Raw genomic sequence first — 26,603 nt, 5'->3', positions numbered from 1 at the left:
AGAGTGCACATTTGACAAGGAAGGTTCCAGTAATTAAACTGGTTTGGTCTTACTCCATTTGTATTGAAGGGAACATTTACAGGCTGTATAAATGTTTTATCTTTCTTTAAGATCTGTCTGTTTACTGAGAGAAATAGAATTTTCACTGGATTAATTTGTTAGGCAACTAAAAAATAAAGCAATTCTATTTCATGTAATATATAAAATATTTTAGATTGGGACTTTATATCAGACTATTAGTAAAGTTTTATCATACTATAGAAAATTGGCTATATATTATACTATATAAAAATTTTATCATACCATAGAAAACTTCAACTTTTAAAAATGACAGGATTACTTAAGATCACACAAAAAAGACTGCTTCTCTATTTTCATCTTTATCTGTTTCCTTCTTTAAATTTACCTTCTTTGAATATTAATATTTTTTCTACATGTCACTTAAATTCTGTGATTTTCAGATTTTTAATCTATAAAATATATGGCACAATCAAATGATCTCCCAGGTCCCTAAAAATCATAGAATTCTATGAGATTGTGGCCACTCAGAGCATGGCAGGGAAGACATCAGTAATATAATATCCTTGTATCCTTCTTTTCTTTCCTGCTTCTGATTGTTATTCATTGGAAATTTTTTCAGAAAGCAACTCTATACCAAGGTGAAAGGAGTTTCTTTCTTGCAAGATAAATAAGACATTTACAGCCTGAAATATATACCTTTTACAATATAACTTAAAAAATGGATACAAGAGGTATTAAGAAAAAAACACCTACCACTTTCCTTTGTAGTTAACGAAGATTGAGTGCTTCTATTTTGAGGATTAGACATATTTAATTTTAATGGAAATAAGGCTTATACATTTAGATTCATTATCTCACAGCCTTTGGTATAACAGGTAAGGTTTCATTAAACACCTTAATGGGAAACCAGATGTATCAGTGAGAAGGGATACAAATGCATGTAGTGTATATTCTCCTTGTATGGTGATTAGCACATATATTATCTCTCCAGCCTGAGTTATGTACTGAAGAGGAATTCTGGACTGCATTGGAGGAGAAATAAATTGAAAAACATTCTTGCTTCTCCTGAAGCTAAGCTTCGCATCATAACCTAATTATTTGTTTCTCAGATGTTGGGATTTTCTCAAATGTCAGTGATTCAATTAGCCGATACTTATTGATCCCTGACCCCGTCTTTAGTACAATGCTAGATGCTGTGGTTTGAAGTAGTACGGGGTATTGCCATCAGCAAGATGACTTGTCTTCTTGAGGAGATCGTGAACATACTCAGAATAATTAAACAGATGACAGGATGAGAGCAGCTACTGTTTATTTGATACTTACATTATGCCACTCTCAGAGATTTTGTTTAATATATGTAGTGGGAACAAAAGTGCATCTTTTTGCCTGTATCTAAATGTGTAATTCTCTTTGGTGTCAAACCAAAAAAAGGATATATATTCCATATTAAAAAGTGCTTAAAATAGCATTCACTGAAGACTCCCTCAGATGTATGTGTATGAATACATGTATCTATGAATTTATGTTTGAATGTATGTATGATATATAAGTGGAAAAACTTGCTTAGAAAGAACTCTCTCTGACTTCTTAAAGTTCTATGTCACATAGTAGTTACTCTGATTTTTGTGCATCTCCACCAAAAAAAAAAAAAAAAAAAAAAATCACCTGGCTTATACTGAGTCCTACTTTCCCCCCCCCCCATTCTCCTACATTCAGGATAATTTTCTTCTGTTCCCCAGGTAACTTTTTACCCTTTATCATATAATCAAATTGTTTTCTCTAGATTAATTAAAAAATTTCCCACCATTTTTTCTTCTGTCTACAGAGGTACCAACAAAAGCTGAGCAGTGCAGACAAAAGTCCTCTTTAGAAGTGAGGGGTGGGCCAGGCACAGTGGCTCATGCCTATAGTCTCAGCACTTTGGGAGGCTGAGGCAGGCAGATGACTTTAGCCTAGGAGTTCCAAACCAGCCTGGGCAAATGACAAAACCCCATCTTTTCCAAAAATACAAAAAAATTTGTCAGTTTGATGGTGTGTGCCTATAGTCCCAGCTATTTGGGAGACTGAGTTGGGAGGATCACCTGAACCTGGGAGGTCAGGGCTGCAGTGAACCATGATTGCCATGATCTGCCAGGACAACAGAGGGAGACCTTTAAAAAAAAAATCACGAGGAGTGATTGGAGGGGGTGGATAAAAGACTGAATAATCATAGTCTAATTTTGTTGAATCAGGCTGCATACAGCCTGATTGTACATTGTAGGGTATCATCTTATGTTTTACATTATTTTGATAAACACAGATCTCCAATTGTTAGCGAATTCAGCATAAGAATCCTGATGTAACTTGAGTTGACCTTTAAAAGATGAATGTGATTTCATTTACTAAATGGTGATGGGAGGGTTTCTGAGAGTGGGAGCAGTATTAAGTGGATGGTGAGAGGATGGCATAAGAAACATATTCACCTTGGTGCTGTTGATCAGGATATAGTCATTTACCCATTTAGAATAGAGAATCCATGTGAGGAAGTTTAGCTTCGTTTTGGGTGAGAAGACCATGGCAGTATTGCTGAGATACTAGAAGCCAAAGCACATTCTATCAAATGCTTGGAACATTTGATAGAATAAACATGTTCTATGTATGGCCCCAACATTCCTATAAGGCAGATAGTATTATCTCTCTTTTACAAATAAAGAGCCCAAGTCTATAAAGAGGGAAGTGTTATGAAAATCACTTAACTTATAAGTTCTGATGCCAGGATTTGAACCAAGGTTGATCTGACCCCAGAGTTCACTCTCTTAGCTATAGGCTTAGAAAAACATACAAAATTGCAGATGTTTCTTAGCTTAAGATCTGTCGTGTTTATTTCAGCTGGACTTGGGAGATATAAGGACTTTGGCTTTGTATATTTTGTCAAGCAGCTAAAAATGCAAACAACTCTGTTTCACGTAATTTATGAAATGTTTTTGGATAAAGCATTTAACAGCTGACTTTCTATTTAAATTCCTCATTTGAATGGAGTTTGTTAATAGAACTTTAACTGTGCTATAGAGTTAACCTTTATGAATTTTTTTATTTAAATGCATTCATATTCTAGTTCTTTATTTTATTTTTTGTCTTTAAATGCTAGAAAGCCTTGTGATACTCTTATTAATGATGAAAATATTGATTTTTTTTCTTTTCTTTTTTTTTTTTTGAGATGGAGTTTCACTCTTGTTGCCCAGGCTGGAGTGCAATGGTGCGATCTTGGCTCACTGCAACCTCTGCCTTCCAGGTTCAAACGATTCTCCTGCCTCAGCCTCCAGAGTAGCTGGGATTACAGGCACCCACTGCCACGCCCAGCTAATTTTTGTATTTTTAGTAGAAACAGGGTCTCACCATGTTGGCCAGGCTGGTCTTGAACTCCTGACCTCAGGTGATCCACCTGCCTCAGCCTCCCAAAGTGCTGGGACAGGCGTGAGCCACTGCGCCTGGCTGATTCTTTTTTATTTTCATATAGACATATATATATATCATCTGTCTTACTGCGTTACGATATCCAGAACAACATTAAATAAAAAGATAGTAGACATCTTTTGTACATTCTTGATTCTAAAAGAAATGTTTGTGAATTTTCACCACTGAAAATGTTGACTAATACAGTTTTTGGTAGCTGTACTTTTTCAGAATAAGAAAGATTTAATTCAGGCAGTCTCTACCCACCCCACCCAAAAAAGTTTCTTCTTTGAAAATTTTCTGTAATAAACCTGTTCTTTAATTTTTTAATTGTTTTTTTTAGAAATGAGGCCTTGCTATGTTGCCCAGGCTGGATTCAAACTCCTGGGCTCAAGTGATCCTCCTACCTCAGGCTCTTAAGTAGCTGAGACTACAGGTGTGTGCTACTATGCATGGCTTAAATCTGTTCTTTAGAAAAAAAAATTTGTAGATATTTCTTTCGAATTTATAATACTTTTTCCCTTGGCTCTACCATTTTAATTTTGTTCACAATTTAGATTTCTATTTTGTTTTAAAACTGAGAATCAATTTACAATACACTTCTATATAATTTATGAAAATGTATTAGAGATCCAGCACACTGCTATTCAGGGTGGTGATGGGACAGATGTATAACTACATAATGAGCCTTTTTTTTTTGTCATAACTGTGTTTAGTTTAAATACTTCAATACTGAGATAAATAACCAGTACCTGGCTTTAATCCTCCTTGGATCTGGCTTAGTAGGCAATTACAATTGACCATCTCCATTCACAATTTTTTGTAGAATTGGCTTTTGGGGCTTTGGTGAGGTAGAGTAGGCACTTATAGAAACCTTGGTCTTTGTAACAAGTAGAAGCTGCCTTCATGTTACTAATTATTATTTAATTTCTATAACTTAAAAATTTTTTTGTGTGTGTGCTGAAACCTAGGATCTATTTTCTCTTCTCTTCTCTTCTCTTCTCTTCTCTTTTTTTTTTTTTGAGATGGCATCTCACTCTGTCACCCAGGCTTGAGTGCAGTGGTGAGATCTCGGCTCACTGCAACCTCCGCCTCCCGGGCTCAGACGATTCTTCTGCCCCAGCCTCCTGAGTAGCTGGGATTACCAGCATGTGCCACCACACCCAGCTAATTTTTGTATTTTTAGTAAAAACGGGGTTTCATCATGTTATCCAGGCTGGTCTCGAACTCCTGACCTCAGGTGATCCGCCAGCCTTGGCCTCCTAAAGTGCTGGGATTACAGGCGTGAGCCACTGCGCCTGGCCATATATACCTTCTTATGCCTTCCATTGTTATGTAAATAATTTGAAGTTACTTATCACTAAGATAATTGGCCACATAGCAAAGAGAAATAAGGAAAAATGACTCTTGAGCTGTAGGAATGCAAATATAATTTAAAAATCAAGTCCATGACAAATAAACCTGTATTCTCCAGGCAGTAAGGCCTACGTTGCTGTTCTAGTTGAAACTTAAATGAGATACTAAGCTTTCTGGTAATCAACTTGAAAAGGAATCATATAATTAGTTATTTAATTTTCACTTTACTTTTTTAAGGGCAGGAAAGCCTTTCCTAGCATCAAGTTCTAAACCCGCAGGCAAAGACAAAGGCATAGAAAATAAAGTGATGGTTCTTTACATGTTTCAAGGGGGTGAATATCTTGAAGCATCTTTTTGAAAAAATGTTTTTCTTCAGAAAAATTAAAATTATGGATTTTCTTTCACAAAAATTAATTTAGGCCTGTGTACACATAATTTTATTCCAATGTACCTTTTGGACTTAGTCTTTTCTTAATCTACAGTTATTGGTATTGTGTGCGACAAATTCTGTTTGAGTCTGAATTTATTACTAAGTGAGTGAAGGAAATGCTTTTCAAACTACAGTGTGAATGCAGAATTATCTGGGTTATATGAGGCTTTTTGAAAAAATTACGTATTTTTAACTTTCTGAGTCTAAAATTAATAGACATATACTTAAGATAATTATTTCTTAATCATTGAGAAATAATTCAGAGGCATTATTTGCATTTGTGTTTATGTTACATCTAAGTGAAAGGATGAACTGTATCACATTTTAGAGTACATATAGAAAAAAAATCAAACGTGGCAAATAACACATACCATAAGCACGCAAAATTTATAATAAGCTGTGAAATACTAGCTGACATCATATTGATGTTTTTAAAGCACAGATATTGTTCAGTTCCTGATTTTGTACATATTAACTTGGAAAAGTTTACTAACAATAAATATAGTAAAACAGAGAACTGTTTTTATTAAAGCAGATTTAAACTTTTCCTGTTATTTTGGAATGTACTATTAAATCTATTAGTCTATCAAAAGCATGGATCAGCGGCTAAAAGTTAATATTAAAGAAAAATAACAAAAATTATGATGACATTAACTCAAATGATGTTTCATTATGATCAAAACCAAAAGAATCAAACCTAAAAGTGAAATGTAAAATATAAAACAAAGAAGTACCTATTTGCCACTCTTAAATCTATTTGCATTTTTGGTTCCACAAAGCATCATTTTATATTAAATAACAAAGGATGTTAATTTAAACTGTATTGATTTTATACATGTGTTGTATGAGTAAACTTATGGTATGTTAATACTCAGATATTTATCTGTGCAGAGTTCAACTTAACACTGAGGTCTGTGAGAAAGTTTTCTTTTTCAAAGCTTGGGATTTTACTCATGTTTGAGAAACATTGAATTAGGAGTTTACCCTTAAACTCTAAACTCTTTCATGCCCATAGGGAATTAACAGAGCATGCTTTCTTGTACATTTAGAGGTTGTTAAAGCTTACCCAGTTGCAGGGTCTGCTAGAATGGGGGGATTCCATAAGGAAATCAGTTTACTGAGACTGGTGTCTGAAAGAAATGTTCATCAACAGAGAAAGTCTTGAAGCCCTGTCTGGTTGCCATGTTTATGCTGTGGGCCATATGGTTATATTCTGAGAGTTTGAACCAGTGAACTCTTAGCTATTTTTAAAAATTTGATAGAGATCCAAGAAATGGTTTACACTTAGACAAAGTGACTTATTTTAGGAGGCTGTTTTAGCCACTGGAGAACTCCAATGCTTCTTGAAGTTCTCAATAAATCTTTTTAGTTTGTCTAAGAATCAGATTCCTTAGATTTCTGCATCTTCTTTTTGCTTAGCTCCTTAACAGCTTGACCCTCTTTCACCACAACTCTCTTTTACTGGTTTTATTTTGGATGGGGGTGGGGTGATGGTAGCAATTCTGACCTTTGGATTTTAGTCCAAATATTGATTCTGGGCAACTAGAACAGTGGCCAAAACTACCTCTCTTACTCACCCTAAGAAACTTGGTTGTGGGACTACAGCTACCTATAAAAGAAGAATCAGATGTCCTGTGGTATTATTGATGTCCCTTGTGGGACCTTTTCTAAGTCTAAATAAGTCCTTAGGGTCAAGCTGTTTCTGGAAGCCTGGCAGAAAGTTTATCTGCAGCAATTTGTCACCATGAGCTTACTTGTTAGACTCTCATTTATTTACTTATGTTCATTTTCTTAGGTACAGAAGGATATTTTTTTTTTCTGTGTTCCAGGAAGCAATTTTTGCCAAAGCTACCGTGGGGAGGAAAATTATGATTGTGTTTCAATCACAATTAGTTGCAATTTTGCCTCTCCAGATACATATGTGTGTTGTAGCAGCTTGTCAGTTTTTTCTTACCCCAAACACATTGTCTTTTGAATTGAATGCTGATCAGGATAAATATATAACACACTCAAAGGAGAATTTTGGTCTTATATTTGGGAAAAATACATTAGTAGATGGCTACTCAGATTCAAGATGTGTTTAGTGAGGGTCAAGAGGTGAATATGCTTCAGATACCTGAATTAGTTACATGGGCTTGTTAGTGCAAGATTAAATGGCTTTAATTTAACTGCCGATAGAGTCTGTTGTGGGTTCCTGGAAGTCACCCAAATTGTTAATCACTATTGAAATAACATATTGGTAAAAAATAAGAAAATTTATTAATTTTAAAAGTTAGCTGTGTAAGTTAGAAGCTTAGAATGAATTTTATTTCCCTTGTCCTCTGTAGTATTTTAGTGAAAAAAGGTTTGTAATCAGATTGCTACATTCCATGCTCCATAATAAAATACAGAGCAGCATTATTTTGATAAAGTAAATTGACTCTGTTATATTTTATTTATAAAATATTTAATATTTTTTTGAAAACTTTTCAAAAGCGAAAAACATAATAGCATTATGGGATTTATATGTGTAAATGCATATGTAGATGATTTACAAATATGTTTGTAGCATCTTTGCTGGGATGTCTCAACAAAATTAATGCCTCCCCTTCATTAGATAGTATTTGTTGTTTTTGTTTACGGCAGTTTTTCCTATATTTGGTGAATCTCTTGCCTTATGAGTTTTTTAGCCCCAGAAAGAAGTAAAACACTCACCTTTTCAGCCATCCTTAACTAGGACATCAACAGGTGACCAAATCACAATTCAGAATACCTATAAGAACATTGATTAGGAAGCTATTGAGTAAGAGAAGGCAGCATAAAGATTTCCTTCTGCAGAGAGGGGAAGCATAGACTTCCAGGGGCAGCAAAGCACAGGACCCAGCCTGAGTGTTGGGAGAATGTTGTCTGCACCTAGCAGTAGGTCTCCACTGGTGGATATACTTGGGTTATTATTTGGGCTTCCTAATGTTCTTTAATACTTTTTTCTGGTTGTTTTTGTTGAAAGTGATACAGTGGATTCTGCTCTTTACATTGAAGAACTTGAACTCATCTTTTTCCCAGCCTTGATCTTCATCCAGTGTACCATGGCTCAGGGAATGGCACTGCTATATATTTGGGTGTAGTAACAAGAAATATAGTTGTATATTCTGGATACCTGTCTCTTGTATATGTTATGCATCACCAAATTTGCTGTTTTTACCTCCTATATAGGTCTTGATTGGCTGCTTCACATCACCTCCATCATCTATTACTATAATTAAAAACATTTTTCCTCTATTGACTGCCACAGCTACTATCTTCCTGGTCTCCCATACCTATTTTGCTTACCACCCTATCACTCATATGTTTTATACATTGTGGCCAGAGTTATTTGCCAAAATGAAAATCTGACTTATGATAGCAACCTTCATCTCATTCAGCTTAAATCTTTTTTTTTTTTTTTTTTTTTTTTTTTTTTTTTGAGACGGAGTCTCGCTCTGTCGCCCAGGCTGGAGTGCAGTGGCGCGATCTCGGCTCACTGCAAGCTCCGCCTCCCGGGTTCACGCCATTCTCCTGCCTCAGCCTCCCGAGTAGCTGGGACTACAGGCGCCCGCTACCACGCCCGGCTAATTTTTTGTACTTTTAGTAGAGACAGGGTTTCACCGTGTTAGCCAGGATGGTCTCGATCTCCTGACCTCGTGATCCGCCCGCCTCGGCCTCCCAAAGTGCTGGGATTACAGGCGTGAGCCACCGCGCCCGGCCTCAGCTTAAATCTTTTCTGTGTTTAACTATAACATTTAAGATAAAGACAAAACTGTTTATCTTTGCCTGCAAGTCCTGCTTGGTCTGTTTACTTCTTTGATCTCCATTGTCATCTTCCCCATTTTCTCCTCTGCAGCCAAACTTTCAGTCTCTTTTATTCATTATACTTGGCCCTCTTCTAGGTCCTTTGCACAAGTGGTTTATTTTGCCTGAAATGATCTTCCTAATAACTCTCTTTCATTCTTCAGGTCACAGCTCAGACATCACTTTTTCAGAGACTTTCTCACCTTCCTGATGAGGTCATATCTCCCCATTACATGATTTCATAGCCAGACTGTCTTGTGTAGAGGTCATCACAGTTTCATTTGACACACATTTTGTTGATGCTTTGATTACTCGTGTGATGCTGCATCCATGCAGAAGAAGCCCCATGAAGGAAAAGTACTGAAATGGTATCTGTTAGAGTACTTCAGATTCATCCTCATGGGTTTTCAATGCAATTTTAACATATTTACATCACATGATCCTTTTGCTGATAAACTTCTTGTTCACTTTGATAGGTGGCATAATATAGGAGCTAAGGGAGATAAGTTTATTGTTAGATTCAAACTGAGATCTGAGCAGGTTACTTAACCCTTCTCCACTTCACGTTTTCCTGTACAATATTTAGCACTTTACATATTCAGTAACTTTCTCACTGGAGGATTGGGTAAATTAAATATTTTTACTGTCTTAAGCTATTCTTTTAATTATTTATATGCCAGTAAGTCACCATCAACACTTCCATTGATAGAGTATCAGCTTTCTGTAGATCACTACACAGAAAGGCCTAATGAGAGGTAATAGCCCTTAAGAAGTTTACTGCTGAGCTTGGAAAATTCTACACATTCTAACAAATACAAAGTGGGCAATGAAAATTTGTTTATTAACTAAAAAGTTGTATAATCAGACATAAGAGCTTATGAAGAAGGTAGGAATAAAGGTTCTTAGGGGAGAAAAGAGAATACAAGCTTTGCAAGAAGAAGGGGCACACCAGGCAAAAATGCTTATTTTATTATTATTATGAACCATGAACTGTTAATGAGCTATGAGTTCATGCTGGTGGTTCATGGCAAGTTAGCATGGCAAGGTTTTTATGGACCAAGTTTGCGAGGATTTTTGAGCGCCAGATGGAATGTATGATTCTTACTTGTGCTTGAGCATGCAGTTAATTGCTTCAACCAATAGAATTGTGTTGTTACTGGTGAATGTGTGTCACCATCACTGAAGCAATCACTACTAGTTCATGGTGTTTGCAGAGTTTAATCCCTGCTTGTAGGATCATTGTAAAGGAAAAGAAGTTTTTGTTTATTTGTTTGTTTAGTTACAGAAACAGTTCTTAGGGAGATACTTGATGATATTTTAGTTAGAAGAAGAAAATGTTTGAGATATATTCTTGCTTATGGTTATTCTCAAGGGAGAGAAATTTGATCCTGTCTGTATGCTTGAGTTGCATCCATTTAGCTTATGAATGTTAATGAAAACCTGAAAGTATATCACAATAGTAGACTGAACGATGTGACAGTGAAATTTTTGAAACTATTAAGTTTCTTCTTCCCTCCTGTAAGAGAAAAATTACCTCCCATTTTCCCAGCGCCTTGGGGTAGGGGAAGGACACCTGTGCTTGATTGTTGGTCTGAGATCTAACTGTTACTTCTTTTGGCTGAAGTTATTTTTTATTTTAGTTTCTACAGTACACCCCAGAGGGAAGCTTTAAAAAATTAGTGTGGGAACTAAAACTCTACAATTTCTCAATGTTTGTGTTTACCCATTGAGCCTTAAGTTAGCATTTATGAAAACATTAAAGTACAATTCTCAGTTGCTCTCAGGGCAAACAAACAAACAAAAAACAAAAAAAACCACACTGTTGGAATGGAGGTCACTTGCATCATGCAGCTTTTCTGGTTATGTTTAAAAGGAATGTTTTGTTGAAGGAATATCTTTGGGTGCTTGTATTTGCTAAGACAAAGTTGAATTAATTGTATGCTACAATCAGAGAAGTATTTGCTTGCTCTTCCTTTCCTCACCATTGGTCAATGTGGCATTTCATAATTGACCAGATGTGTTTTGGCTATTTTTTAAATTTTGTTTTTCAAAATAACTGCATTGCTAGCACTGAAAGTAGAATAGCCTATCCCAGAGACCTGGGATATGATTTAATATTATACTTTGCTCAATTATTGGAGACCACTAATTCCATTAAAGCTGCCTTAAGTTAATGTAGACTGAGGGGATTTTACAAGGGTTTCAGGTTTTTTTTTTCTTTAAGTATATATTTTATACCAAAACCTTGAGCTATAGTTGATGATCTTGTGACCAAAAGCAACAGTCTCAAAATTTGAGGAGATGGCACCATTCGCTTTTACTTTTTTATATCCTAGGATCTCAGTTTCTTTTATTATATTTGTATGGTTTATGAAGCTACTGGTGAGATGAAAAATAAAATAACCCTATTTTCTCTACCACCCTGTTTTCCTCTCTTTTCTTTCATCTTCTCAGAACTTAACATTTTAAAGTGTAAGCACTTATTTCATCCCTTTTTCCTTCTACTACTTGAGCTCTTTTCTTCATTTTGCTATGCCCAGTCTCTCTCTCTTTTTTTTTTTTTTTTGTTATCATTCCCTTTTGCTTTTATTTTCCTTTTCTTGTCTTAGAACCTCTAAGGCAGAACTGTTTCAAAGAAGCAGACCGATTTTTGGTTTAGGTGATAGTACTTTGTAAATAAAAAAATGAAAAGATGTTTTTCCTTTGACAGTTCCCACTTCTGTAATCCTTGCAACAATCCACTCAAACAGTGCTTTTATTATATCTAAGACATTTATCTGTTCCAGGCCTCAGATTTTCATCAGTAAGATGGTAGAGAGGAGACATAGTGGAAAGTGACAGAACGTGGCTGTTAATTTAGGCCTCTGACTTCAGAGCCTGAATTCTTAACCATTTCTTTTGTTTGTTTGTTTTTTGTTTTTGAGACAGTGTCTCACTCTGTCGCCCAGGCTGAAGTGCAGTGGCATGGCTTTGGCTCAGTGCAAACTTCGCCTCCCGGGTTCAAACGATTCTCCAGCCTCAGCCTCCCGAGTAGCTGGGATTACAGGTGCCTGCCACCACGCCTGGCTAATTTTTGTATTTTTAGTAGAGACAGGGTTTCACCATGTTGGCCAGGCTGGTCTTGAACTCCTGACCTCGTGAACAGTCCTCCTCAGCCCCCAAAGTCCGGGGATTACAGGCGTGAGCCACCGCGCTTGGCCTTAACCATTTCATAAACAGGAATATGCTTTTATTTGGGTGATGGGGGAGATTATATTTTTCTTTCCTTTTGAATATTTCATGAAGTGTCTTTTATTGTATTAAGAACTTCAGTGGACTTAAAGTTTAATAAAGGAAGAAACTTCTTTGGTGGCCAATTGAACTGCCCCTGTGACCTGATTATCCTTGTTCCTGAGAACTGAGTTGAAAAACTTTGTTCAATCTGAATTCTTCTCTAATTGATCATTACTTGCCATTTACTTACTCAGGAGAGCAGTGACCATTGTTACAGTTATAAAATTGAATAGTTATAATTGTTATTAGTTTTGAGTCACAGTAAGGTCTAGTTGTTCTTCATGTACTTCTTGTACTAAAAGTACTTTAGTTCTTCTAGGTTATGTTGTCTGAAAGGTGGGAACTTTCAGAATAATAGACTAGTTGAGTTGGAAGGAAACTTACATCATTCAGTACAGCTACAGGCATACCTTGTTTTATTGTGTTTTGCCTCATTGTACTTTGCAGATATTGCATGTTTTACAAATTGAACATTTTGGAAATTCTCACAGTATTTCATTTTGTGTAACAAAATGTAACATTTTGGTAATTCTCACAATATTTCATACTTTATTATTGTTAATTATATCTGTTATGGTGATCTGTGATCAGTGATCTTTGATGTTACTGTTGTAATTTTTTCATGCACCACGAACAGCTCCCGTAGAAAGATGGTGAGCTTAACTGATAAATGTTGTATGTATTCTGACTGTTCCACCTACCGGCTGTTCCCGTCTTTCTTCCTCTCCTCAGCCCTCCCTGTTCTCTGAGACACAACAATATTGAAATTAAGCCAATTAGTAACCCTACGGTGGCCCTTTAATGATCAACTTAAAGGAATAACTGCAGGTCTCTCACTTTAAATCAAAAGCTAAAAATGATTAAGCTTAGTGAGGAAGGCATATCAAAGCTGAGATAGGCCAATAGCTGGGCCTCTTGTGCCTGTTAGCCAAGTTTCGAATGCAAAGGAAAAGTTCTTGAAGGAAATTGGAAGTGCTACTCCAGTGAACACCCAGATGATAAGAAAGTGAAACAGCCTTATTGCTGACAGGGAGAAAGTTTTAGTAGTCTGGATAGGAGATTAAACCAGCCACAGCATTCCCTTAAGCCAAAGCCTAATCCAGAGCAAGGCCCTCAGCATTGAGGCAAGACCCTCTACTAGCAAAAAGATAATGACTTGCTGAAGGCTCAGATGATTGTTAGCATTTTTTTTTAACAATAAACTATTCTAAAATTAAGGTATATATTTTATATACCTTATATACCTTTTTTTTAGACATGATGCTATTGCACACTTAATGGACTACAGTATTGTATGAACATAACTTTAATATGCAGTGGGAAACAAAAAATAAAAATTTGGTACCTTCAGAAATAATGTGACTACCGAGTAGAATGTTTTGACTTTGAGAATATTCATTTACATAGAAATCATAGATGTGTTGTGCACTCATTCTCTTTAGACCTTCAGTTCTGGTCTTTAATGTTTAACAGTGTTGACCTATATCCAGACAACAGGTGGGAATTGTTAGCATGATTTTTAGTCTTCAGGCAGTTTCCAGGGAATACAGGCCACACTACCTTCTCTTACCTTTAATTGTTCATTTCAATCTTGGATCTTTTGGAAAGGTGAGTGATGATTACAAAATTGGCCACAGGACAAAGCCTTTATTGCCTTTTGGGTCATGTTACTGATTATTTTCTCTTAAGTTGCTTTTCTTTTTAGCAGCTACTTCTCAAAACTTTTCACTACTATGTAACATAAAAGCTATGCAGGTTGGATAGCTGTAGGAGAGTGCCATGATTTCAGAAATTGGAAAAATCTTAAAACAAGAGTTCTTAAACTTAGATCAATGAGTCCTTTGAAATTGTTGGTGAAGTAAGTGTGTGTGTTTCTTGGAGTGGGCGTTGAGGCAACAATACTTTAAATTTACTTCAGATTTCAAAGAAAGAGTGAGAGAGGGAGGGTTATAGAGGAATAGGAAGGATAAGACTGAGAAAGAGGCCTGACTCACATTGGGATGAAGGGATAGGTAGAGTTGTGAAGGGAAGGGTTAAGAAAGGTTATGAAGGTTAAGTGCCATTAAGTTGGAAGTTTTTAAGTGTACCACCCTTTAACATTGTCATCTCATTTTTAAACTTTGAAAGTATTCTCTTCATACATTTTCTAGTTTTATTTTCTTTACTGTTTGGTGGAAGAAGGAATGAGTACGTCTAAAGGAACAAGTATTGAGGACCCATCTATTCCTCTCGTCAGTGTGCCTTCACACATCATGGAGGTAGTCTCATTTAGTCCTCACACCGGACCTCAGTGGGGTGGGCACTTCAAGATGAGGAAACAAGACAGAGAGGGGTTAAATTATTTGCCCAGGATAAACAAGTAAATAGATGTGTAGGAAGTAGGGAAAATTGGAGTCCTGGAAGGTACTGGAAAGGAAATCAAAACCTATTATAAAATTAGCCACTTTTAAATAGGAAACAGATGGCACTAATCCTTTTAACTATTTATGACATAGGTTTCCTATGTCATAAAGATGAAACTGGAAATTTTGTTCGTCAAAGTAATGGCCAAGTACTTGCTTTTTGTCTCCTTAAGATGTAGTAGGGGAAGGGGATTAAACTGTAAAACAATGCTTGGCCAGGTTTCTAAATCTTAATGTGTAGTGTAGCGGGTAAATTCCATGAGGACACCCACTTCCTAAGAAGGAGAAATGTGCTACTTTCTACTGAAACTTTCATTTTAGTTTTTTTGTGTTGCCTGAAGGTTTTTAGAAGCTATTATCTTAAATCCATACATTTTTCTATTTTCAAATGTAAACTGGCTACCTAGAACAAACACAAAGCACTTCCTCAGAGATCAAGAGAAATTTTGTCATTCGGACTGTGAAGGAAACAGGTTTATATTTTTACAAGGCAATGGGAGGGACATGTCACGGATACTAAAGTTGTTGGAAGTAGACTCCTGCAAAGATGCAAATTCAGTTAATTTGTTTTGAAGTTTGGGGGACAAGTTTACTTTTTCTAACTTTTTCTGACATTTTGTAATATTTGCCTCATACTGTCTTAGAAACAAACTGTATGATGTAGGGGATAGACTTCATTAGAAGAGAAGCATCCATCTTAAGAAGTAATAGAATGTAAAAGCTCGAAGAATTAAAACTAGACTGTACAAAAAGTGATGGCACTGATGTCCGTCTAACCAAATTAATGGAGTATTTTAGGGTTATTCTCAAGATTGAAAATTTTGCTTATTATCATTTCAAATTTTACTCTTTTTTTTTCTCTTTGACTATCTTTGAAAAAAAAACAATACTTAAAAAAATATTTTTGCTTACCTTCAGTGGAGCTTGCCAAGTTTACAGGTTACACAGTCCCTCTGTTAGGGGCTGGCGAGGCCAAAGAGGTTTCTAATCTTAAAAAGCTTGCACTAGGGTTTTGGGGATGCACAGACAGATATGGTATATTTTGTACATAAAAGAGCATTATGTAAGTGCTATGGGAATGCAGGGCAGGAAACACAAATAGATAGTTGTCCGACTTTTTTATAAAACATCCAACTTCAAACTGAATACTCCAGACCTTGTTCTAGATTTTTGGATGAACAACATACATGAAATCCCAACTTTTCATGGAGTTTTTCAATTAAGTAAACAAATAAATTCAGTAAGTGGAAAGTGCTATAAAGGAAATAATAAAAAGTGATATGTTAGAAAGAACCTTGGAAGGAACTACTTTATTTAACAGACCTAGGAATGCGGCACCAATAGATGAATGATGAAAATCAGCCAGCTGAGGACAGAGCATTTCAAACAGAGGAAGGTCCAGTGCATGGAGACTGAGACAAGCATAAACTTAGGTGTTTTTTTGTTTTGTTTTGTTTTTGTTTTTGTTTTTTTGTTTTTTTTTTCCAGAAAAAAGCCCATTGTATCTGAAACATCTTATGTAAGGGAAGAGAGGTGTAAGAAATAATGTTGGAGAGGAAGGCAGGCACCAGATCATGTTGAAGCTGAGGGGTGGGGCTAAAGAGTTTGGATTTTATTCTCAATGCAATGTATGAGAAACATTTAAAAAAATTAACCTGGCTATGTATCAGAAACGATTGTAGGGCTGCTAGTGTGGAAATCATAAAACTTGCTAGGATTCCATTCTATTTGTCCTCCTGAGAGGTAATAGGAGTTTGGTAAAACTAGTGAATATGAAGAGACGTGAATGGATTGAGGAGAGAGCTTGAAAATAGAAACAATGAGGATTGCTAGTTAATTAAAAGAGGGAAGTGAAAGAAGGGGAAAAATCAAACTGATTCCTAGTTTGATTATTGAGTCCTTAGTTTTAATAATTGGTTATATTTGTTGCCACTTAATCAGATGAAAAAAATAGTGGTAGGAGAAGAGGCTTGAAAAAAGGAAATGAAAAGATGAACGATATGAAAAGGAGGGTAATGGCATTGCCTTCAGCACAAAGGTAATAGCAACAGAAGTACTTAGAGAGATTAATTTTATAACAAAGAAAAAAAAATATCCCAGATGGGCTGAGACCCAAATCATGATTTCACTTGTCACTCTTCTTTCTACTTAGAGATCCTGATTATTGCTTCTTAAGCTGTCTGGGCATGAAGCAATATTATTGTATAGTGTCTTCAGTTTTTTTACACCAACAGTTTCTGGCATGTTCTTTGTTACTACTGGGAAAATCTCACTCAATGCCAAGAGCTAGCTGTTTTGCACAGTGCGTTGGTGCTTTGGTAGCTATTCAAGATGGTCTCCAGAACACATAAAAATACTTTTCTTATGAGGATAGAATATTACTTAGTCCTCTGTACTCCTCCGCTCATACATAACAATCTGATTCTCTGATGTTGGGAGACTAGAGTGGAAGAAAGCCCTTTGTGACGGTTAATTTTGTGTGTCAATTAGACTCAGCGATAGGGTGCCCGAATATTAGGTTAAACATTATTTCTAGGGATGTGTGTGTGTGTGTGTGTGTGTGTGTGTGTGTGTGTGTATGTGTGTATGTTTCTGGATGTGATTAACATTTGAAATGGTACACTGAGTAAAGCAGATAGCCCTCCCCACTGTGGGTGGGCCTCATCCAATCGCTTGAAGTACTGAGTTGAATAAGGAGTAAGAAATCCCCCTGTGTCTGACTGTTTACAAGCTGGGACATCAGTCTCCTGCCTTTGGACTTGGACTCAGATTGGAACTTCCACCAATGGCTCTCCTGGTTATTGGACTCAGACTTGGACTTGAACTGGAATTTATACCATTGACTGTCCTGTTTCTCAGGCCTTTGGGCTCGGATTGGAATTATACCATCAGCTCTCCTGTCCTGAGTCTGGACTTCTCAGCTTCCACAATCATATGAGTCTATTCCTTGTAATATTGTGTGTGTGTGTGTGTGTGTGTGTGTTTATCTATATATTCCTTTTCTCTGGAGAATCCTCACTAATATATCCTTCGTACTAGGGTAGAAAATTTCAGCTTTTTTCATCTTCATTCTTCAGACATCCAACACTCTGGTGAAGGATTTTGTTTTCTAACTGATTTTATAGAGTACATCTTTATACCCTGCAGAGACTGAATGAGTGAAGTAGACTCAACATAAATAAAAGCACTAATAATGTTCTCATTAGAGCAGAGCGATAAAAAGATTTATGTATATTAAAATATAGGGTTCTCTACATGTGATCCAAAGATCTCTATAGACCCTCATACTCTTTCAGGTGATCCATGAGGTCAAAATTGCTTATCAATAACATTGAAATATAGTTTTCCTTTTTTCTCTTTCATTTTCTGATGAATGAATAGAAGAATTTCCCAGAGGTTACATAATGTATGATACTACAACAGATTGAAAGATGAAGTAAAAATGAGAATCTAATTGCCTTCTATTGAGACAGATACTAAAGAGATTTGTAAAAAGTAAAACAATGCTTATTACTTCTTACTATCTTTTTTTGTTTATTTTGGGAAATGGTTATTTTTCATGAAAATATAGTAAATTATGAGATCATTGCTAATCTTAAATTATTATTTTTGAGATTTTTCCATTTTAAATTCTAATATGGTCAATATTGATATAACTCAGAAACAAAAGCTGCTTGATATCCTTAATATCACAAGTATAAAGGGTTCCTGAGACTAAAACATTTGAGAACCTTTGTTCTAATATAAGGTTTCTTATATATACCAGCGTGACTCTGACAAATACATTAAATATGTACTTCCAAACATTATACTCTTTCATTAAATCCTTATGTTTGGAAGCAGCATAAACTAGTTTCATTTGTTTTTCTTTTTGTTGTTGTTTTGACATTTTCTGGTAATTTATCTCACATATAGTTAGAACTAGTGCTGCCTCAATTGTTCATGTTATTAACTAGTGTCTTTGTCTCCTCATTCAATTGGTAATCTAACTAATCAAGTAACAAGTGTTTATTAGACTTCTACTGTATGCAAAGCCCTTGTTAGATAGGGTGCCAGTTATCAATTTATTGCCCCGGAGCTTAAAATTTGTCCTTCATTACCTGCTCTGTCATAGTAGCACTTGACCCTTTAAGCGGTTCTGCTTTACAGCTGGCACAGTGTTAAGCTTTGTCAGTAGAGGGCACTGGAGAGACACTTAAGAAAGAAGGATCATCTATTCTTGGTTGAATTGTGATCCTAAGTTTATTTTTAGTTGGTGGTACTGCACAGTGGACAGAGCTGTGTGCATATAGCAGACATAGTCCCTCAGTGAGCTTGTAGCAACAAACCTGGCCTGGTGACTGCCTTGCTGTGGCACACACATACCCCAGGCCTCATGCCACTCTGCTGCAGGGAGAATGTGTCCTGTTTCCCTAGCTTCCCTAGAGCAGGATTGGCTCTGGCCTGAGTGACCCAGCAGACTTTATCTTCCCGTGAGCTGCAACTGCACCTTCTTTAAGGAAATCTGATTCTCAGCAGCCTCCCCTGTCTATATTGGTTTCTTTCTTGGGTACTTTGATTATTCTTTAAGGGTTTCTTCACAGCGTTAAAGTTTCTATCTTCTTATAGGTAGTAATTCTTCATATTACATTTTCACTGTTAAATTTACTGTGTGGCTTCTCTCTTCTGATTGGACTCTGAATAAGTCAGGTGCTTTCTAAGAGAACAAAATTACCCTTCTGAGGTTGACAAATGATATCCCAGTAAATCATTTAAAATTGGCACAAAAACAATGTATAATTGGGGGCCAGAATCAGACATTTAGAAACTGTGAGACAGTTTGAGGACAGAAAACTGGCATGATGTGTGGAGAAAATAATGAGGGGTCTGTCAGACTGGAGAAGGTGGTTTGTGAAGAGAAGTGGGAGGTAAAATGACCAGTTACTTTGGGATAAGATCATGGAAAGTTGTGAATACTAGGCAAAGAAATTGAAATTTTGCTTTTAGTTTATAGGGCACATTCAACAGATTTTAAATAAGAACTGACAATACAAATATTATGTTAGTGTACTAAAGTATACCAACACATACATATATAAAGGAGTTTTAGAAGAAAGTATGGAAATCTATTTATCATGAATTATTTTCTTTGCTATTAATCCAATTTCCCATGTAAATACCTTATTCATAGAAGTGTAGCTTAAAGATAAAAAATAATTAATGTATAAAATCCATAGGGCATTACATATTCATCTATATACTAGATTATGTTATTTTCCTTGCCCATTCTTTTTAGTAAAAACTGTCATTTGTTTTAAGTCTTCTCTGCCTTTCTCTTTTTTAATGAATTGGAATAAGAAGTACTCAATTTTTGTATTGTGTTTTTTGAAATATTTAATTATTTATAGGATACTATTTGTATCCTATAAATACAAATAGAATTTATTTTTAAAAGATTTTAAAAACCCGCTTGTGTTTATTTACTAAGTATTTATCATTATTCACTTGATTTTCCTCTTGTAAGATAGTATTCATGTAGTCTCTGTTTTAATAAAAATGTGCAAATCTAATGCCTATTCATTATAGAACTCTCAGAAACTGTACGTATGCAAAAACTTTTTTGAAAACCTAGAAGACAATTACAGCCCACCAGATAATATACCGTTAAGATTTTGCTACATATTTTTCCAGTCATATGTACAAGTGTATGTGTGTGCATATGTGAATATACACACATTTACACAGATATAACTATTTAACACAAATATGTATTTTTCATAAGTGGGTTTAATATTTTATAACCTGCATATTTTACTTAACATATTGTAAATATCTTCCATAAAATGTTTTAAAATAATATTATTCTTAATGACTGCATTATTGTTCATTAAATTGATTTGCCATAATTTTGCAAATTACTGATTATTGAATATTGAGAATACTTAATTTTTCTCTGTTTTAAATAGTGTAATGAGTTAGGCATCTTTTAAAGCTGTATCTTTTATACATACCTGATAGTTTATTTAGTATACATTTGTAGACATGGAATTCCCAGATCAGAAGGTATGTATCTCTTTTTTTTAAATATACTTTAAGTTCTGAGATACATATGCAGAATGTGCAGGTTTGTTACATAAGTATACATGTGCCATGGTGGTTTGCTGCACTCGTCAACCCGTCGTCTACATTAGGTATTTCTCCTTATGCTCTCCCTCCCCTTGCCTCCCAACAGGCCCTGGTGTGTGTTCCCCTCTCTGTGTCCATGTGTTCTCATTGTTCAGTTCCCACTTATGAGTGAGAAAGTGTGGTGTTTGGTTTTCTGTTCTTGTGATAGTTTGCTGAGAATTATGGTTTTCAACTTCATCCATGTCCCTGCAAAGGACATGAACTCATCCTTTTTTATGGCTGCACAGTATTCCATGGTGTTTATGTGCCACATTTTCTTTATCCAGTCTACCATCGATGGACATTTGGGTTGGTTCCAAGTCTTTGCTATTGTGAATAGTGCTGCAGTAAACATACGTGTGCCTGTGTCTTTGTAGCAGAATGATTTATAATCCTTTGGATATATACATAGTAATGGGATTGACAGGTCAAATGGTATTTCTAGTTCTAGATCCTTGAGGAATCGCCACACTGTCTTCCACAATGGTTGAACTAATTTACACTCCCACCAACAGTGTAAAAACATCCTATTTCTCCACATCCTCTCCAGCATCTGTTTTTTCTTGACTTTTTAATGATCACCATTCTAACTGGCGTGAGATGGTATCTCATTGTGGTTTTGATTTGCATTTCTCTAATGACCAGTGATGATGACCTTTTTTTTTTTATGTTTGTTGGCCGCATAAATGTCTTCTTTTGAAAAGTGTCTGTTCATATCTTTCACCCACTTTTTGATGGGTTTGTTTTTTTCTTGTAAATTTGTTTAAGTTCCTTGTAGATTCTGAATATTATTCCCTTGTCAAATGGATAGATTGTAAAAATTTTTTCCCATTCTGTAGTTTGCCTGTTCACTCTGATGGTAGTTTCTTTTGCTGTGCAGAAGCTCTTTAGTTTAATTAGATCCCATTTGTCAATTTTGGGTTTTGTTGCAATTGCTTTTGATGTTTTATTCATGAATATCTCTTAAAGGTCTTTGATGTCAAATTGCTGTCTATAAAGGTTGCACTTAAAACAAACAAAAAGCATATATAGTTTTCTCTGTGTTGAATGATATATTTGAGAACTCTATTGATCAAGAGACTGTAAGGAATATTTGTAAGGCCACTTTAAAGAAGTTTTAATTAAAAGCTAGTACATTGTATGTGTGGGAACATAGATGTTTTATTAAGCCTTGAGATAACTAAACTCTTGTTAGAAATCTGAGGAATTAGTTAGCTGGTAACAGAACAATCGTAAATAAGCTTAAATTATAACATAAAGTATGAGAGAAGTAGATATTGTATAATTTCCCAAGTGTAAGGATTGGGAGCCAGTTATTCTGGGAGACTACAGAAGTGATTTTTAGATGTTGATAAGAATAGCACAGTATCTTCTGTGTTTGGGATGATGGAAGGGAATTTTGTTTCAGACAGGCAGCTTCCTCCCTAGTGCCTACTGGGTAAATTGCCGTTGTATCAAGTCAGTAGGCAGAAAGATTTAGATGGCTTTTTGGTGCTAGTGCTTGCTTCCTCCTTTCTGGAACTGTGCAATAAATGCATTATTATTCCAGAGCACTCGGAGAATGTGGCAGTAGTCAGGCATTATTGAAAGAGGGCCATTTAGCGGAAACATTCTATAGAGATGAATTATCAACACATTTTTCTTTATTATTTAACTTGCTTGAAATGTTGAAATAGTGTAGACAAGCTTTTATTTTGTGACTTTTGTCTTCCTAGTGATCAAATTGATAATGCCTACAAATGAATATACCTTGCCCATCCGGTTTCCTTAATAAGAAAGATAATTATTGTAGCTTAAGGGTACAACTGACTGAAAATTCCTAAATGGTCTTTATAGTAAATATTATGCTATATAATTAAAATGTGACACAAAGCATATTTTTACTCCAAAGTTTATTTTATAATAGGAGAAAATGACTATTAGAAAGCCAATAAATCATTTAGAGATTACTACTTTAAAGTTGACATTCAGAAGCCATAATTGATACAGACCTCTAAAAATAATTTAAATGCACTACTGCCATAATATTCCACTGAGGGGAGGGGGTGGAACTGTTATAGTAGTGGAGAAATAGGCTACAGGTTTGTGAAGATGCTGAGGCCCAGTAACAAACACTAGGTAACTTATCCAAGATCTCAGGGCTGGTCCTCGTTGAAAGGAATGATTGGTCTGCTATGCAGTGGTGAATCTGAAAGACATCTTGCCAAATCAACCATTGACTTCAGAATGTGAATATAATAAAGAATCGAAACATCCTGCTTCTATAAATTGGGTTGGGATCCAGGATATCCTGTTTAAAAATAAAGACATAATTTCTCCAAAATACACATGGACAGTTTATTCTATTAATGTGCCGTCTGTGAGACTCAGAAAGAAAGAAAGAGAAAAAAAAAAGAATCCTAGCTTACAAGAGAAGATGATAACTAGGAAAAAGAAGTGAACAATAATATCAGCCACTATCACTATGATCTGTTTATTCTGTACTTCGATTATACTGAAGTGTTACAGAAATCTTCCCAAAAGCTCTCAACCAGAGGCTACCTACCACTCAGTGGCAATCGGTCACATTTGAAATTTGGCTTCTCAAATAGTTGACACCATCCTCTCTGCCATGATTTGCATCTGTTATTGAGGGTTAATTGAACAAGTTAGACTAGTAGTTATTGAGTGGTTAATGTGTCATGGGTACAAATTTTGGGGAGGGAATGCAGAAGATTGATTACTTTTACATGTTGTCAGGAAGAAAGGGTCAAGTGCAACTCTTATAACACTGAGTTTTGTAACACTACATCTGATATATTTTGGTTAAAATTACATGCTAGCAAAGAAAAAAGATATTTTACAATAAAATTTGTGTTCCATCTTCTGTGTAATAAATAGGCATATTTGCATTTTTGTGATATGTGTCTTTGTTAAAATCCACAATGACATGAGAACAATTGGTTGTTTTACTGGAGAGTTTTCTGGGACTAAAAGCAGCAGCCCGTTGTTCAAGTCTCATTTTTGTACTTAGTCTCTGTGTGGCCTTTGTCTGCAATGGAAAGTCTATATGTGAGCTATGAGAGTGGGACTGTATGTCCTGTGCCTCCTCATGATAGATAACCAATGAACACTTACTAAGTCAAAGGGAATAGAGTAGATTGGTGATTTTAAACTGGGTTTCTTGTAGCTCTACAAGAGTTTAGGGACTGTTACAGAACTGGGGCCAGTAGCAGTGGTGATTAGCTGACACCTTAGTGGGTGAGACTCCAAGTGGGGAAATCTGCTGTGTCCTGATCCTCAGCTCTAGGCATTTTTAACTTTAGCCCTCATACTGACACTACAAAGTGTCCTCATTCCCTGAACTGAGGTTCAAAGTTAGTATGTTACAAATGATCACATAACTTGTATAAATGATGATCTTCCAATATGAAATTAGAAATGGTTCCATTGTTTGCACTCTAAGCACATCTCCCTGCAATAATATTCTGGATAGCGAAAAATAAAGGTGTACCCTTTATGTAAACCAGGCCAATAATGTATCGCTTTTGTGTATGTGTGTATACATATATATATATATATATATATATATATATATATATATATATATATAATATTAAAAGACTTGTGTTCAGTAATACCAGAGATTTAGAGTGAGATCTGGATTTGAACCCAGTTTTGAGTGTTACTAATTGTGCCTCAATTTCCTAATTTGTAAAATAGGATAATAACAGGTTGTTGTGGAGACTAAATGAATTGATACAGAATGTGTACTTTGAACACTGTCTGTTACCTAGTAAGAATTCAGTTCATCTACTTATTTGATTGATGTATTTCTATGGCTGTGTTCTGGAAAACAGTCTTTTTAACTTAAATTTAATGTTCAGAATGGATTGGCATATTTTTATTGTTATATGTTCCCTTTGCTTATATATCTCTTTAGCATTATTATTTGTAATGTCATTTCAGGTTCCTATATGATAGTGGACTCTTCAGATCACGACCCTGGAGAAAAAGCCAGACTTCAGCTGCCTACAATGAAGGAGAACGACACTCACTGCATTGATTTCAGTTACCTATTATATAGCCAGAAAGGACTGAATCCTGGCACTTTGAACATATTAGTTAGGGTGAATAAAGGACCTCTTGCCAATCCAATTTGGAATGTGACTGGATTCACGGGTAGAGATTGGCTTCGGGCTGAGCTAGCAGTGAGCACCTTTTGGCCCAATGAATATCAGGTAATCATCTGTACTTTTCTGGTGTATGTTTTGATGTCATCAGATCTCACTATATGTGTAATACATAGATGTAAATATGCATCTCATGGTAATGAGAGATTGCCCTCTTGCCTCCCCCACCCCCATTATTGGGGAAGTGTCATACATAGATATACATATGCATCCCATGGTAATGAGAGATTGCCCCTCTTTCTTCCCCACCCTGTTGATGAGGAAGTGTTTGGAGACATTGGCACAAAACCTTCAAACTAGAGAAAATATTTCTACATGTTAAAATAAGTTTAGGTCCAAAATTTGTTGGTGGTTTGACAAAGAGCTACTTATTGACAGATTCTTTCCTACAGCTTTGTTCAGGAAGAAATAGCCTTTTTGAGTTTATTGTAATCTTCAGACTGGACTGATTTACTGACTTTTTGAAAGTAACATTTGGGAAATAAATGTGGTGTAGAGTTTCATGAACTATGTTAAGGGGGAGGCATTTTCATTAATTATTTTAATTTTGATTAATTAATTGAATAAATTAAATGACATATAAAAATAAGCCAAAAAGGATAAGTTATTCACAAAGCTTTGGATGTTTGTTTCAGAAATGATTCATTGAATTATGATTAAATCAGACAATCAATAGTGTCAGTACCCACTTTATGTTTCTGTGACTGAGTTTATATGCTCTTAACAAAAAAAAGGTTCATTTACTAGTTTGGAGAGTTTGTTCAGTAACCCTCACTATGAGGTTCCGTCCCTGGATACTGTTATTTCTTTAAAAGGTCAATTTTGTGTTAGACCTTGAGATTTAAACTTTTAAAGGACTTGTTTATTTGTAGCTTATTATAAAGCCTAAAGAGAATACATTTATGTAAAAGTATATTTTGTGATGGTCAGCAAGCAATATATAAACTGATAGTTTTATTTCTGCCTTTTAAAAATGAATTATTTCTTTAAGTTAGGTTTGTCTTTATTCTTGAAGGGGAAAAAAGAAATGCTTTGCTTTAATTGCTTTGTCTTGAGTTGAGTTTTCTGTTTTATTAAAAGCCTCCTACATTGTAGGCATGGTTCCACAGGTAAGATTTTCAGTTCAAGGTTGTATGTTTATTGAGTTTTCAATGGATTTTCATTAGATACCATTTGATTCTATTATTCCGGAGCATAAGGATATTTCTCTTCAGTCGGAGAGAGCCATCTGCTTTTTCAGGGTCCACAGCCCCAGGAGGGCTGCATATATGATATGGTAAGTAGGTGGATGGGAGTGTGTGAAACTAATGCTAGAGCACTTGTTGCAAGATCAGTGGGCTCAACTCTGACAAAAGTGGGTTGATGGCTGTCATCACCAGGTCACTCTCACAATGCATTATCATTGTACTGATTTCATGAGAATCTGTCATAGGAGCTTAACTTAGCACTGGAAAGAAGTTCTGATTCAACAGAGTCAGCCTCCACAAAACAAATTAAAACCCCCAATAAAAATTAATCTAGCACACTCCTTAAAAATATGGGTTTTGAAGTCAGATTGCCTGTATT

General features: G+C 35.6%; 1 protein-coding gene across 13 annotated transcripts in view; it reads left to right on the top strand.

Annotated features, from left to right (window-relative positions):
- Positions 1-26,603, top strand: part of PTPRK (protein tyrosine phosphatase receptor type K) — a 559,129-nt gene that overhangs the window by 172,172 nt on the left and 360,354 nt on the right. For all 13 annotated transcript variants that reach the window (XM_009451976.4, XM_063813453.1, XM_054686295.1 and 10 more), the window contains exon 3: positions 24,814-25,085. In XM_009451976.4, the coding sequence (XP_009450251.2) occupies positions 24,814-25,085 (272 nt within the window). The remainder of the gene's footprint in view (positions 1-24,813; positions 25,086-26,603) is intronic.

Source organism: Pan troglodytes, chromosome 5 (assembly GCF_028858775.2).
Source record: "Pan troglodytes isolate AG18354 chromosome 5, NHGRI_mPanTro3-v2.0_pri, whole genome shotgun sequence".
Lineage (NCBI taxonomy): Eukaryota > Metazoa > Chordata > Mammalia > Primates > Hominidae > Pan > Pan troglodytes.
Note: the sequence above shows the minus strand (reverse complement) of the source record. Positions and strands in the feature narration are given on the sequence as shown.